The 13,002-nt window shown below is 46.9% G+C and overlaps 1 protein-coding gene across 1 annotated transcript in view; it reads left to right on the forward strand.

Annotated features, from left to right (window-relative positions):
* The window catches only part of SLC30A5 (solute carrier family 30 member 5), a 738,926-nt gene extending 730,235 nt beyond the window's left edge, over positions 1–8,691 (forward strand). The window contains exons 15-16 of the mRNA XM_069627390.1: positions 382–510; positions 7,579–8,691. Of these exons, the coding sequence (XP_069483491.1) occupies positions 382–510; positions 7,579–7,749 (300 nt within the window). The 3' untranslated portion in view covers positions 7,750–8,691. The remainder of the gene's footprint in view (positions 1–381; positions 511–7,578) is intronic.
* Positions 8,692–13,002: the final 4,311 nt, after the last annotated feature.

Here is a 13,002-nt window from a genome sequence, read left to right on the forward strand (position 1 = left end):
AGGATGAATATTGCATTATGTAGATTCAGAAGGGTCCAACGCCCTTATACTCGTATTTTCCTTCTCCCTGACTATAGTAAATGAATCGCAGGTTTATTATCCTTAGCTCCTTAGAGTTTTGTGATGCATGCTTAATTTTTTATTAAGTAACCCATTATACTTTTTTCAAACGTACGTTTCTAAATTTAAAATAAGCCTATCAAAGGAACTCCAAAGTGTCATTTCTTTAACTCTTAGAAGTGCATGCAGAGAAGTTGCTTGATCAATAAACTGCCTTTACTTGGCAAAAGGAAGTCAGTAGACTGTACATTTTCCTTACATTTGTGAACATGTGCTGTGAATTAGGTGCATTGGCATGACTGTAAATTAATTGTTTTGCAGATTCAAAAAATCGATGGCCTTATCTCTTACCGGGACCCACATTTCTGGCGTCACTCAGCTAGCGTAGTGGCAGGAACAATACATGTGCAAGTGATGTCCGATGTCGTGGAGCAAAGAGTTATTCAACAGGTAACCTAAGAAAAGCAAACCTTTAAGTACTTCTGTTGCTTTATATCCGGGTATGCTATTGATCAAATAATCGGAGAAACCTTAAAGTACGGTAAGCCGTATTTTCTGTGCATTTCAATATCCGCTGTACCCACAAATGACATTTTTTTTATTCTTTAGTAACATGTCGTGTAGGATCAAAAACAGAATATCTTTTCTTGCAATTGTATATGAATACTTACTACTGCCGATCCTTCCTTCCTCTCTGGCTTCTGCAAGGAGCTGGCCAATCCTGCTGCAGTCTCAAACTCTCCTGTCCCTCCAATGCCCTCTGTATGGCCTTGACTTCTCATTTCACCACTAAAACTCAGGACATCTTGTCCGCCCTCTCTTCCTCTTCTTCCACCTCCTCCACTCCTGGTCTTTTTGTGGCTGAACTTTCCTCCCTTCTCTTCCTTTCCACTGTTCACTTCTGATGACTTTTCTAGACAAGTCCGAGCTATAAAAGTCTTGTCAAAACATGTTTTTCCCTGTTCTTCCAGAACCATCAAGGACCACATCGACACCCTTGCTCCAGCCTTGGCCGAGTTCTGCAATCACTCTTTTGCCACTGGAACCTTCCCATCCTCCCTGAAGCACTCCTTGTGCACCCCTCTTAAAGAAGCCCTCTGCCAATCCTTCCTCTCCGGCTAACTATCGCCCAATCTCTATCACTCCTTTCCTGGGCAAACTCTTGGAAAAGCTGGCCATCTCCCAGCTCAAACTTCATACTGAATCTGTTGGTGTCTCCATGACCATCAGCCTGGCTTCAGAGCAGCCAGAAACACAAACTGCTCTCCTGAACATCCATGAGGACCTGCTCTTCAATCTTGATTCTAACCTTCCTTCTGTCCTCATTCTCCTCGATCTTTCTTCTGCTTTCGACAGGGTTAACCATGCCAGAGCCTCTGTGATAACCTGGGTATCACTGATCAGGCCCTGGCCTGGGTGACCTCTTTTCTTACTGACCGACCCTCTCAGATCCAAATTGGGTCTTTCCGGTCTTCTTTCTCTCTCTACCTTTGGTGTCCCCCAGGGGTCTAACCTCTCTCCCTGGCTGTACAACCAATACCTGGCACCTCTTGCCCACCGCATCGCTGCTCTCTGCTCTAACTTTCAGTGTTATACAGATGACACCCAACTCTCTTTTCGGCTCCCCTCAGCCACCTCTACTCCATCTCTCATTCCCGACTGTCTGTCTGCAATCCAGGAGTGGTATGACGCCAATGATCTCTGCCTTAATGCCAGTAAGACTGAGATCCTCCTCATCAGAACACCAGCTCTCTCCTTTCCTTTCTCTATCTATGGCCACCCACTCTAGGTCCTCTTCCGCTCCTACCTGTGAGGCTAAGAACCTTGGAGTTCTATTTGACTCTACCCTCTCCTTCTCTCCTCACATCTCCGACGTCTCTAAGAAGTCAAGCTCCCAGCTGCACCTCCTCAGAGGTATTCTTCCTTTCCTTACTTCCCCCAAAAGCTCACTGTCAACAGAGCTGTGGTACTCGCAAGGCTGGACTACTGTAATTGCCTCTTTCTAAATGTCCCTGCCTCTACTCTCCATCCTCTACAACTTATCCAGAACAGGACTGAACAGGACTATGAGACTTGTCCTTGGCCCCAAGCCCAGGGATCATATCTCTCCAGCCCTGAAGTCTCTTCATTGGCTCTCAGTGGCGGCAAGGATCAAGTTCAAGACCCTTCACATTGTCCACAAGGCTTTCTGGGGCCTCAGACTGCAATACCTCCAAACTCTCTTTTCCCAAGTATCTACCCTCTTGAGTTCTCCGCTCATCCACCTCCAACTCTCTTAGGGCTAGTTGCTTTTCCAAGCAGAGAGTTGGGGGCAGATCTGTTTCTTCGGCTGAGGCCTCCCTCTGGAACAGCCTCCCTGCCTCTCTTAAACTTGAGCAGAACCATCTCCGGTTCCGGAAGCAACTCAAGACCTTATTCTTTGCTTCCGCTTTCTCTCTGCCTCTCCCCTGCTGATGTCTGATCTGTTCCACGCACTGGTCACCTGCCCACCCTCTGATCTTGGGCCCAGGTCCCTGCTTGTCCAGTTGCACCCTGCACTGCCTTTTGGCTCCCCCTGCACTTGTGCTCTCTATCTGTAACCCTACAGTCCCCTCTCCCTGCACATGTGAGCCACTCATTGGCTGCACTTTTGATTACCTGCACTTCTCCATTCCTCCGCCCCTTTTTTGCACTTCTCCCCTTGCCTGCGCTTGCGTGATCTGACTGACACATGTCTTAGTAAGATCGTTGTTTTGTCCCCCCTCTGTTTCCCCCTCCTTGTCTTGTTGCGCCTAGAAACACTTGTGTACAGGCGTGTTATAAATGCCAGATAATATCATATACGTGTGTCATTCTAAGTACAAAAAGCCATTTCAAAACCGTTTCCAGTAACTTCCTTTACTCGTCCCCCCTAAGTGTCACACAGTACCCCAAGTAGAACCACTTTGCCCATATAATCTTCTAATCCGTTCAAACCTGCTACTTTATGATTAGGCATTAATTAATTAGATTCATAGTTCTCAATCTACTAGGGCAGGGCTTTTTGTTTTCAAAGCAATTGGTAATCATTTCAAAGATGAGCACTGGTAAAGCCAAAAGGATCTCGATATCGTATGTCAAATGCAGCCTAAAATACCATTGTATGCTTGACATAGTCACTTTATGGCAAGTTATGGCCCCACGTGTACAGCTGTTGCCGTCATATCTCAACTACTTTTCTGCCAAATCGCCGTAACACGGATATGCAAATGCAGACTACTACTATGCTGTCTTTTGTGTGATTTTCACTTTTTAAAAACAGTGTACACGCTATGGTTTGCATATTTTGGAGTAGCAGTAGTATTAGTATTGAGGCTTCCCATTCAAGTCCACAGGCATTAAATTGTTCTCCCAATGAAGGACGTATTGCCCTTTTTGTTTTCTTTTGACTGTCAAAGAACAATTGGATCTAATCCCCTTTTTGTGCTTGAAATTGTGCCCGAGTTGTGTGGTTAAATTTCATTCTAAATTCAGGGTAGTAGTCCACTTATGTCATGCCCATGTGCCAACACTCTACCATTGGTAATGGGGTGGTCAATTTTATCTATTGCATGGGAGTATAACTTGCCTCGAAACCCTCAAAATAAGTTTGCTCACATCCCATATGTTCCTCTATCCATGGGTTCTTGATTCACATTTTAATTCTCTAAATCTGTAGCCCTGATAACGTGATATGTGGGGTTCTAGAATGTAGAGTGGCATGTGCCTGTAATCCCTACTCGTGCAGGGGGAGGCTCAGACTGTCAGAGGGCATCCCACACAAGGTCATCCTTGGATATACAAACCCCAGTGTGCAGGCATTCTGAGGACGACACCCGGAGCCAGGGGAAGAGATGATATCACTGGTACTCGGATGACTGCTTCACTTCAGTATCTGATGGCTAGCTCCCTCCCACAGCTTACTTCTCTTGAAACGCCTGGAGGCGCAGACTGTCACATCCACCAAAGGGCAGGGCAGAGCACAGCTCTGTCACTGGAAATTACATGCTTAGTAGATTAGCTGTGTAGATAAGGATTAACTTTTGGGGGAAGTTTTATCCTTATCTACCTACAAAAGATTTGTGTTTTAAGCGTCATTGTCCCTGGTCGATTTCAATCTTGATACAGTTAAATGTTACTCGGCAGCCCTTTCCTGTTTTCAAAAGAGCAGAAGGAAGGTTACCATTCCTCCATTCCAACAGTAAGGCAAGTTCTTAAATGTTTGGATATTTTTCCAGGCAAATCTTTTGTCGACCCATCTTGAGGACTCCTACATGATTTTTACATTTTTCGGGGGAATTTACTGTCCAGGTTGTGTATTCGGTTAAAGTTATTTCATTTAGAGTGGTGAGGAAGCTTTAGGCGTTGTGTGCGCAACCACCCTTTCTATTGTTCTATTTTTCTCCAAGTAGAAGTTTACCCTAATGTTATGCCCGTTATTTCTCCCCCAGGTGGTGTCGGAGTTTAACCTTCATCAAACGATCCATATTCCACTTTTCTTTCAGGCTTCTTACCCTTCAATGTAGTGTTTGCACACACTGAACCCTACGCGTGGTGTCAGTTTTTATGCATCCAGGACTCGTGAGTTGAGGATCAGGGACCAGCTTTCTGTCACCTCATATTATCCTAGAAAAGGTAAAGTGAAGAGGCAATCACCTGGGAGGAAAGTATCCATTCCCAAGAAGTAGATTACCTTCTGATATGTTATTCCTGGTGGATGCAGTATTTCTCGCACATAATCCTCATCTACCCTTCCATCACCTGAATCTAATTACTCTTAACCTATTTTAGCAGTTCTACCATTCCTTGACATCTGTTCACTGGAATATGTGGTTGATATGAGGTAATGCACTTCTGGTGCCAGCTGTGCCAAAGATACCATGATGGAGTTGGAACATAGGCACGTAGCGCCTCCTTGGTGGCTTGGTGAGAGATTATGCCCAGTCTGCACATGAGGCTGTTTCAAGAGATGATGGACTATGCCATGGGAATACTCTGTTTGAAAAAGCATTACAGAAGATTTTGAAAGACCTGATTGGAGTTACAGGCTGCACCTTTGTGGCCAGACCTGACTGCCTACAATCTTCAATGACCTAGCTACACTCCCCAAAGTTCATTCCTATGCCTGTGGGGGACAGGAGGTCCTCCACTTCCAGTAAATTGGTTCCTGCATTACCACCCAGCTGCCACCAACCCAGACAGACCAGGCAAACTATGACCTGGGATCTACAGACCCATCTCTGCCTTATGCCATAAGTTTGGATGAGGGGCATGAAGAATTGTTCTCTGCTACAACCATCAATGATCTGATGACTAGCCAAATGGAATTCTGAGGTGCTCCCACCCAAACACGGTGCCTATGAAAACTGGTGTTCTCCCATCTACAGGCCATGTCCTGTCCTCTACTCGTGATGGCTGCCATGTTCTGGGGCAAGGTCACCTTGCTGGTTTCAACATCCTTCATAGCTCCTTCAGGTAAAGAGGGAAGGAATCTGGAGGTAGTAGAACTCTGTGCTGCACCTCAGATGCCACCTCTTGTTGGCAGCCAGCCTGCATCACCTGCAGTTTCTGTTTGAGCCTTTGTGATGCCAGACATGGCATCAGATGTGATGGAGCATTCACTGCATCATATTGCTGTGAAGCTGAAGGTTCTGCCATTATTGCAAAAGCTACATTTCAACCCAAAATACAAAAAAGACCTTCGTCCTCCCGTTTCACTGTTTCATCTCACAAAGGATGAATAACTGTTTAAAAGATAATGTGCACCCACCCACCCAGGTGCCTTTATGTGTACTCCCCAAACAGTTTCTTGGCTTCATTACGAGTTTGGCAATGGGGTAAAAAATTGGCAGTAATTCCAATGCCCCACTTTTTACCACATCACGAACTCTGAGTTTGTAGGTAAAGCGTTTCACCTTCAGAAAAAAGCCTCCACGTTACCTCAAAAATCTGTGGGATTACTGTTTGCTCTAGTTCTGCCAAAATCCACATGAAGTCCTCTGGACTCCAAAAATGAGGATTTCCACCACCTTATCACCACTCGTATTCCTGTGGTAAACCCACGGGGCTAAGTGGAAGTGATGTAAATAATTTTGGTGGCAATGTGCGATTTACTGCAAAATGACCACCAAACTCGTAATAAATGCCAGAGTGGTGTTCATTCTCGTCATCTCTGCCCAATGTCATTAATTCATCCCAAAAGGGTCAGAGCAAGGTTGTTCGCAGGCTTTCATGTCTTAAAAGAATGATCTGCTTCCCACCAAGATTGCTCCGAGCGTACATAGCAGCACAAGCAGCAAAGCTCCTCCGCAGAAAGATTGTCGTCCTCCAACTCCATTCAGTGCTTTCCTTAACATACCTTAAAATCTGTTGAGGCATACTACTAAGCAAAGGTTGTGTATGGTAAGATGTATGCCGTGAAAAGGGCAGACATGTATTTGGATGCGCGCATCATGCGAAGTAGGCACAGAACTAAATCTGATGAGGATAAACCGATTCGGCGAGTACAAGAAAGAATAACTGTAAAGAAGATATTAAAAATGTGTCCTGATATTTCCAGACAAAGTTAGGTGGATTTCAGATTCAAATAAGATTAAAGAAAGAACGGTTAGAATCTGTCTTTGCAAAAAGTGAGAATAGTTCCTTCTGATATATTCGTTCCACAGACTCCTCACCTTCTGAAATCACCATCAGACAGTCTCCTCTGGAAGGTTTCCCTTAGCTATGCAGCACTGAAATGCTATGCAATTCTCATTTGAACGAGTACCATCCGCAACCCTAGGCATGTCGTTTTGCCTCGTTACCCATCAACAGTGAGGTGGAGCTGTGCCTCTCTAAGTACAGTGAGCAAGGGGGGGCCACTTCTAGATTACCCTTCAGCATTATTTGGCCCTGTTTGCTGTTAGTCGAGGGACTCGCACTTTTTGGCATTCTTTTTAAAACGTTTTTAACACTAAATTACGAAGGGTTATCTGACATGAAGCCTCTGCTCACTGTGCTTATAGAAGGACAGCTTGAACACGTTTCTGGGTCTACTGTTGGTACTCGGTGCTGGACTGCCCTTGTGGGCGGGATTACAATGATATACAGACGGAAATCTCTCCTTCTGAAATGTACAGTGAGCTAAAACGTGGTTGTAGACTCTCTACTGGGGTCGGCTGTGGCCTAGGTGGCAGCCGTCCCATAGTTAAATACACAGATACACACACACACTTTCATATTATATAGATGTAACTGCATTTTGCTTGTTAAAATAGGAGCATTCATGGTTTAATTCTGCATTATAAGGAAAGTTGATGCGTTGTAGCCGCCTGCTGTTGTGTTAGGTCATAAAATGTTGAGGGAGTACTATGAGTTTTAAATTTAAGAGCGGTTGAAAGACTGCTGATTTTAACCAGCTGTGGTAATGAGGTGCTCCTCTGGATGTAACTTCGAATAACCTTTGTACCTAGGAAGGGAGAGAACTATATTGTCAACTATTTACTATTAACTCAACCATCCCTCTCGTTTTCTCATTTAAAGGTAACATCCTTTCTCAAAGATGCTGGTGTGAACAATCTGACTGTCCAGGTGGAGAAAGAAGAATACTTTCAGCACATGTCTGGCCTCAGCACAGGATTCAATGATGTTCTAGTCATGACAAAACAGATGGACTCTGTGTCCTATTACAAAGATAGAACTTACATCATGTGACCAGCTGGGTGGACCGGTTGTATCATTTAGAAAAGAAAAAATGCCCACTCACTGTTCGAGCTGCTTTTGTCAAGATTGGAAAGGGATACCTACACAGAAACGCAAACGATCAATGTGATTTTTTTGCAAGATCACATTCCATTCAAACATTAATCCATCTTTGAAACCGGATCAAGATGTTTTTATATTCGAATATGGACTTTACTGTTAATTGTATATCAGGAAAAATACAGATTTGATATCCGAACATGCTACTGTACGCTGTTTATTATATGCACTCTATTTCGTTTTTCAATTTTCCTATGGAGGGTAATATGAGCGAGAAATGGAGTACATAAGTGAACTTTGTGTTTCTGTTATGTATTGGACATTCTCACATCAACTGCAAACCGCTGTAGTAAAAAGCTGAACAAACCATTCGCTTGCTCCTGATTGGGAAGTGAATGGAGCCATGCAACAGTATCACTGCAGGTACATTCCGAAGAGAGAGGCCACATGACGTCATGCGTGCAATTTGCGATGATCTAATCAACAAGTCATTTACACCTGATTGCCGTTCAAAACATGACAAGCAGTAATATTTACTAGTCTTCTTTCCTATGACGGCCGTCATCATTTCTCAGAAAAACTATTATTGAAATTGTATCAAGTCTTTTGAAGGTTGGGCCAAAAATGCATTCCAGGAATTCAAAACACGGGACATAAATTATTGTATCCCCCAGAGAGAATGTACATTTTTTGTTTACATTCATTGACAGATTACACTTTACAGTTTTGTTGTTTGGCCAGTGGTCGGTCGGAAGTGACTAGAGTCGGTATCCTGGTCAGTTTCAGCAGAAAAAAGTCTGCAGAGTAAGAAATAAAATCTATATTTATGAATTTTCTGTACAAAAGGCTGATTTTTAAACCTACATTTTTTATTAAAGAAAGTTTGCAAAACAATCATTTTAAATGTACTCTCTCTCTCCCACTTACTCGAATATCGTTTTTGAATTATGATACTTTTGCAGTGCTACATTATTATTTCTCTAGTATGTTACACTATTCCAGGTTTTTGTTATGTGGTTGTGCTCTCGTATGTAATCTATGCTGTGCTCAGCCCGGCTTTGAAATCCTCTGTTTCAATGGATTGCTTTTCTCCTGCAGATTCCTCATCAGATGGATATCCCCATCCAGCTCTGCTGCTCGGAAAAACCTCAACAGGGGGCGTATTCGGACTCGATCGTCAATCCGTCTTGCTCGTAGCTCGATCGGCTGCTCCGGACGTGACATTGGCCATTGTATATATACTGTGTCACTACGCCCTGTACCTCATTACCTTTTATCCGTGCGCTCGACATGCTGCTCTTGAGTAACTTAGTGCTTACTCATCGTGTCCTCCACTCTATTCAATGAATTTCTTGTCAACTTTTTTGTTTTTTCCTGACCCCGACATGTCTGTGCCTCAGATTTTTAGGGTTCAAGCACTGTACTGACTGTGACTCCAAAATGTCAATAACCGACCCACATGACGTGTGTGTGGTGCCTTAGCACAGGTCAGGACACCAAAGGGTGGGCGGTGTGCGGGTAAATGAATCCTAAATCCCTTCGAGAGTGGGCAGACAAGGTTGTGGTGAGCTGATTGCCATTGAAATCACCTACGCAGTTGACCGTTCGGTCCTCTGAGGACGAAACAGAGGGATCTAACCCCGAGAAAGAGAAAAGACATTGGCACAAAATGAAGAAAATATCTCTTGCTGAGCCACTCTTCTTTGTCATCTTTTCATTAAAAGAAGAGGCGCCACTGGGACAGACGCGATTCTGACTCCTCCTTTTTGGTGCCGACAGTGGGATGATCAGGGAGACATCAACCCTATTTATTCAGGGGCTGGTGGTGTTGACTATTTTGATGACCAGCCAGACCTCCTGGCCTTGGCACTGGGCCTGCATGATGTGAGTGGTCTTATACATCACCAGATGTTGAATTACAATTGGCTCAGCCTTACACTCATGCCCATGCAAAATATAGGTCATTAGTGGACAGGGTGGTCAACACTCTGGGGCTGAATGCTTCTGCAATTCCAGTCCAGGGTTACGAGTTAACTGACATTTTGGAAGAGGGTCCCACTACAGAAAGACACATGCCACTGAATCCGGCTATAGCGGACCCAGTCGCCTCCTTGTGGCAACGGCCCTGCTCTATTCCTCCTGTCAGCTGCACCACGACCAGCAAATGCAGGTCGGCGAGAAAGGATCCGTCGTTTTTGTCCTCTCGTCCTTCCCCGGAAGGACAAGTTGTTCAGGCGGCCACTGTTTCCACCTGGGCAGCTTCATCCACCTGACATCTACCTCCAGACAGGGAAGGCAAGAGGCTAGATTCTGTTGAGAAAAAAGATTTTTTGCATTTGGCATCATAACCCCGAAGGTGAAGAATGTGTCCTGTGGGTTTGCCAAGTATTCCTTTGGCCTCTGGAAGGCGACGAAATACTCAGCCCAATACAAACTGATGGGGAGCTGCAAGATGGTTTTATAAAGCTGGTGGATGATGGGAAGGAGGTGGCCAGGCAGTCGCTGTAAATGGGCCTGAACTTGGCGGACTGCATGGCCTGGTTAATAGGGTCGGCTGTGGCCTAGGTGCGCTCCTCAGGTTTTCCCCCAACGTCCAGAATAGACTGCTGGAGATGCCTTTTTGAGGGAGAATTCATTTTTGAGGGAGAATTCCTTTTTGGTCCAAAGGCCGATGACTCCCTGGAGAAGTTCAACGTATCAAAGATGTCGCAAAATCGCTGGGCATAGTTGTGCAGCCGGCCAAACCTGCCTTCAGCTTCGCCTCTAGGAGCAGGGGCTACAGGCGTTATGTGCCTTACGGCAGGTAGGCGCAGCTCCCACAAGCCAGGCAGCGTTTCTCGTGCTCCGGAAGGGGCAGAGGGGCTTCCAGAGTCCAACAGGCAGCAGCGTCGGGGGCGGCTCTGTCCTCAAAGTCGCTTTGATTTTTCCCTCCCACAACTCACTGGTTGATGGACGGTTCTCCAGCATGGGGTCTGGCATGGATTCACATGCTCATGAATATTCCCCGTCGTCAGGCTGGGAATCCTCGGTAAAGAAAAATCAGTATCAGTTTCGTTTCTGATCTGTCTTTCGTAGTAGTAACCAATCACTGATCTCTGCGTCATACTGACCACAGCCAATGACTGCCATCTCCCTAAGCCCCGCCTCTCGCAGCCATCTTCAGATTTTTACTGCACGTTCAAGTGTTGGGATCCTCGTGCTATTGCTCTCGAGCTTTAGTGCTTTTTTCGCGCTTTTTCTTAGGAAAAATTTCTCTTTTTCGGTCAAAAGAGCCTCAAGCTCCACCGTTTCTTCATCCGATCAACGGGGACCCGTGTCAGATTCTTCTACGCCCCTCAGGGGTGAAGATTTCGTCGAGCCACGCTTTTGGAGGACTCCAGAAGTTTCTCAGGCCCATCTCGATCATGGCCCAGGAGAAGGGAAGCTCGACGCCCGGAAAGCTGTTCAGGATCTGCCCTGGATGCCAGCTTCAGAATGTCTTTAAGGAGGACGAACACTCCCTTTACCTCTACTGCCTGCATGAGGACAAGACGCACGTGGAGAAGGACTGTGCGTTTTGCGGCAATATGTCGGAGCGGACCATGAAGGACCGCCATCTGCGTCTCACCAACTGGCTGGAACGGAAGAGCCCGTCAGGCAAGAAGAAGTCGTCCGAGCGGTCTTCTAAGACCTTTGAGGGCGCCCCGGCGACGGGGGTCCAACAGAAGGCCAAGCACCGCGAGTCCGCTGGCACCGGGAGCGCCGAACGGTCGGGCTCTACGGGCGCCAGGCAGGGCGCATCCTCCCCGGCGCCATCAACCACGAGCCAACGCTCTGGCTCGGGTAAGAGGAAGGCCGAGCACTCGGCGAAGCTCCTGGAGAGACCCCGGTCGAGCTCGAAGGCCCCATCGGAGGGGGAGCGAGGCGGTGACCCTCCCCCCAAGGAGAAGGTGGTGAGCGCACCTAAGGTGGTGAAAGCCTTGATCCACCCGGCCAAGGCCTCTATCGAGACAGTCGCGGCGGCCCTGGCTCAGCCTGTGGAGGCAACACCAGTGGTGGCGACCTCGGGGCCCAGAGTCTCCCTGCCACCGCGGAGGGAGTCCTCTTTCATGCCCATCGACAGGACCCCCGTGAAACCACCGACGGAGAAGAAAAAGGGGGGGCAGGAGGTCGTCGTGGATTCGGCCTCAACCTCTGAGAAGGAGCTGATCGAAGTCTTAAGCCACGGCGTTGCCGTGGAAGAAGACCAGCCCGTCGGGAGGGACCCCGACGTAGGAGACGACGAGAACGTCGAGGGTGCCGACGGGGCCCCTGACCGCCCGTCGGAATCCCCTCAATCAGTGCCGCAAGACAACTCGGCGTCCATTTTGTTGGCTATACAGTCCTTAGGCTCGGAGAAAAGGACGAGATTGCCGTTACCACCAACGGAGGAACCGCTCCCGACGGGGGACCCGGAGCCAGGCCCTTCTGGGAGCCCTCCTCCTAAGAGAAGGAGGATTCATCCTCGACCTCCTTTTCAACCATTGCGCCCTGCTCAGCCCTCCTCCCCGTCCACGACCCGTGGGGATGATACGGGGACTGGCACGGCCGCGACGGTTACGGGATCTCGCGTCGTCACCTCCGCCCCGGGCTTCCCCGCCAGACGAGATTGGATCGTTTCATGCCATGATCGCCAGGGCATCCGAGCTTTTCCAGCTCTGCTCGGAAGAGAAGAAGGAAGGTTTCCTTTATCATCGGCGCGAGACCAAGAGGAAGACGGTCCTCGCTGTACCTCTACTGGACGATATCTGGGATGAGGGTCTCGCCCTCCTCAAGAACCCATCCACAACGCCTGCGAGAAGGGATCGGTACGAGAAGAAGTACCGGGTCCCAGACTGTTAGGCAGAAACCTGTGCAGTTCCCTTATGGACCACTGCAAAAGATTTAAGACTACAGGTGTTAGCAGTAAACCCACTTGGTAGCAGTCTGTACCACCCAGATTTACCTGGTAGCTGTGGCTGAGCAGTCAGACTTCCCTCAAGAAGAGTTAGGCAGTATGCAAAGTATACTCAATAGGCACTCAGATACAATAATACAAGCAAACACTGACCAGAGCTTTGGTATAAAAGTATATAATTATTTATTTAAAAACACACAGTTGAAACACTCCAGCACTCTTATTGTAAAATATTCTAAACACAGTTACTATTATGATCTACACACCCCTTTTTCCCTATTAGAAAATCA

Source organism: Ambystoma mexicanum, chromosome 6p (assembly GCF_040938575.1).
Source record: "Ambystoma mexicanum isolate Mex_15411 chromosome 6p, UKY_AmexF1_1, whole genome shotgun sequence".
Classification (NCBI taxonomy): Eukaryota; Metazoa; Chordata; class Amphibia; order Caudata; family Ambystomatidae; genus Ambystoma; species Ambystoma mexicanum.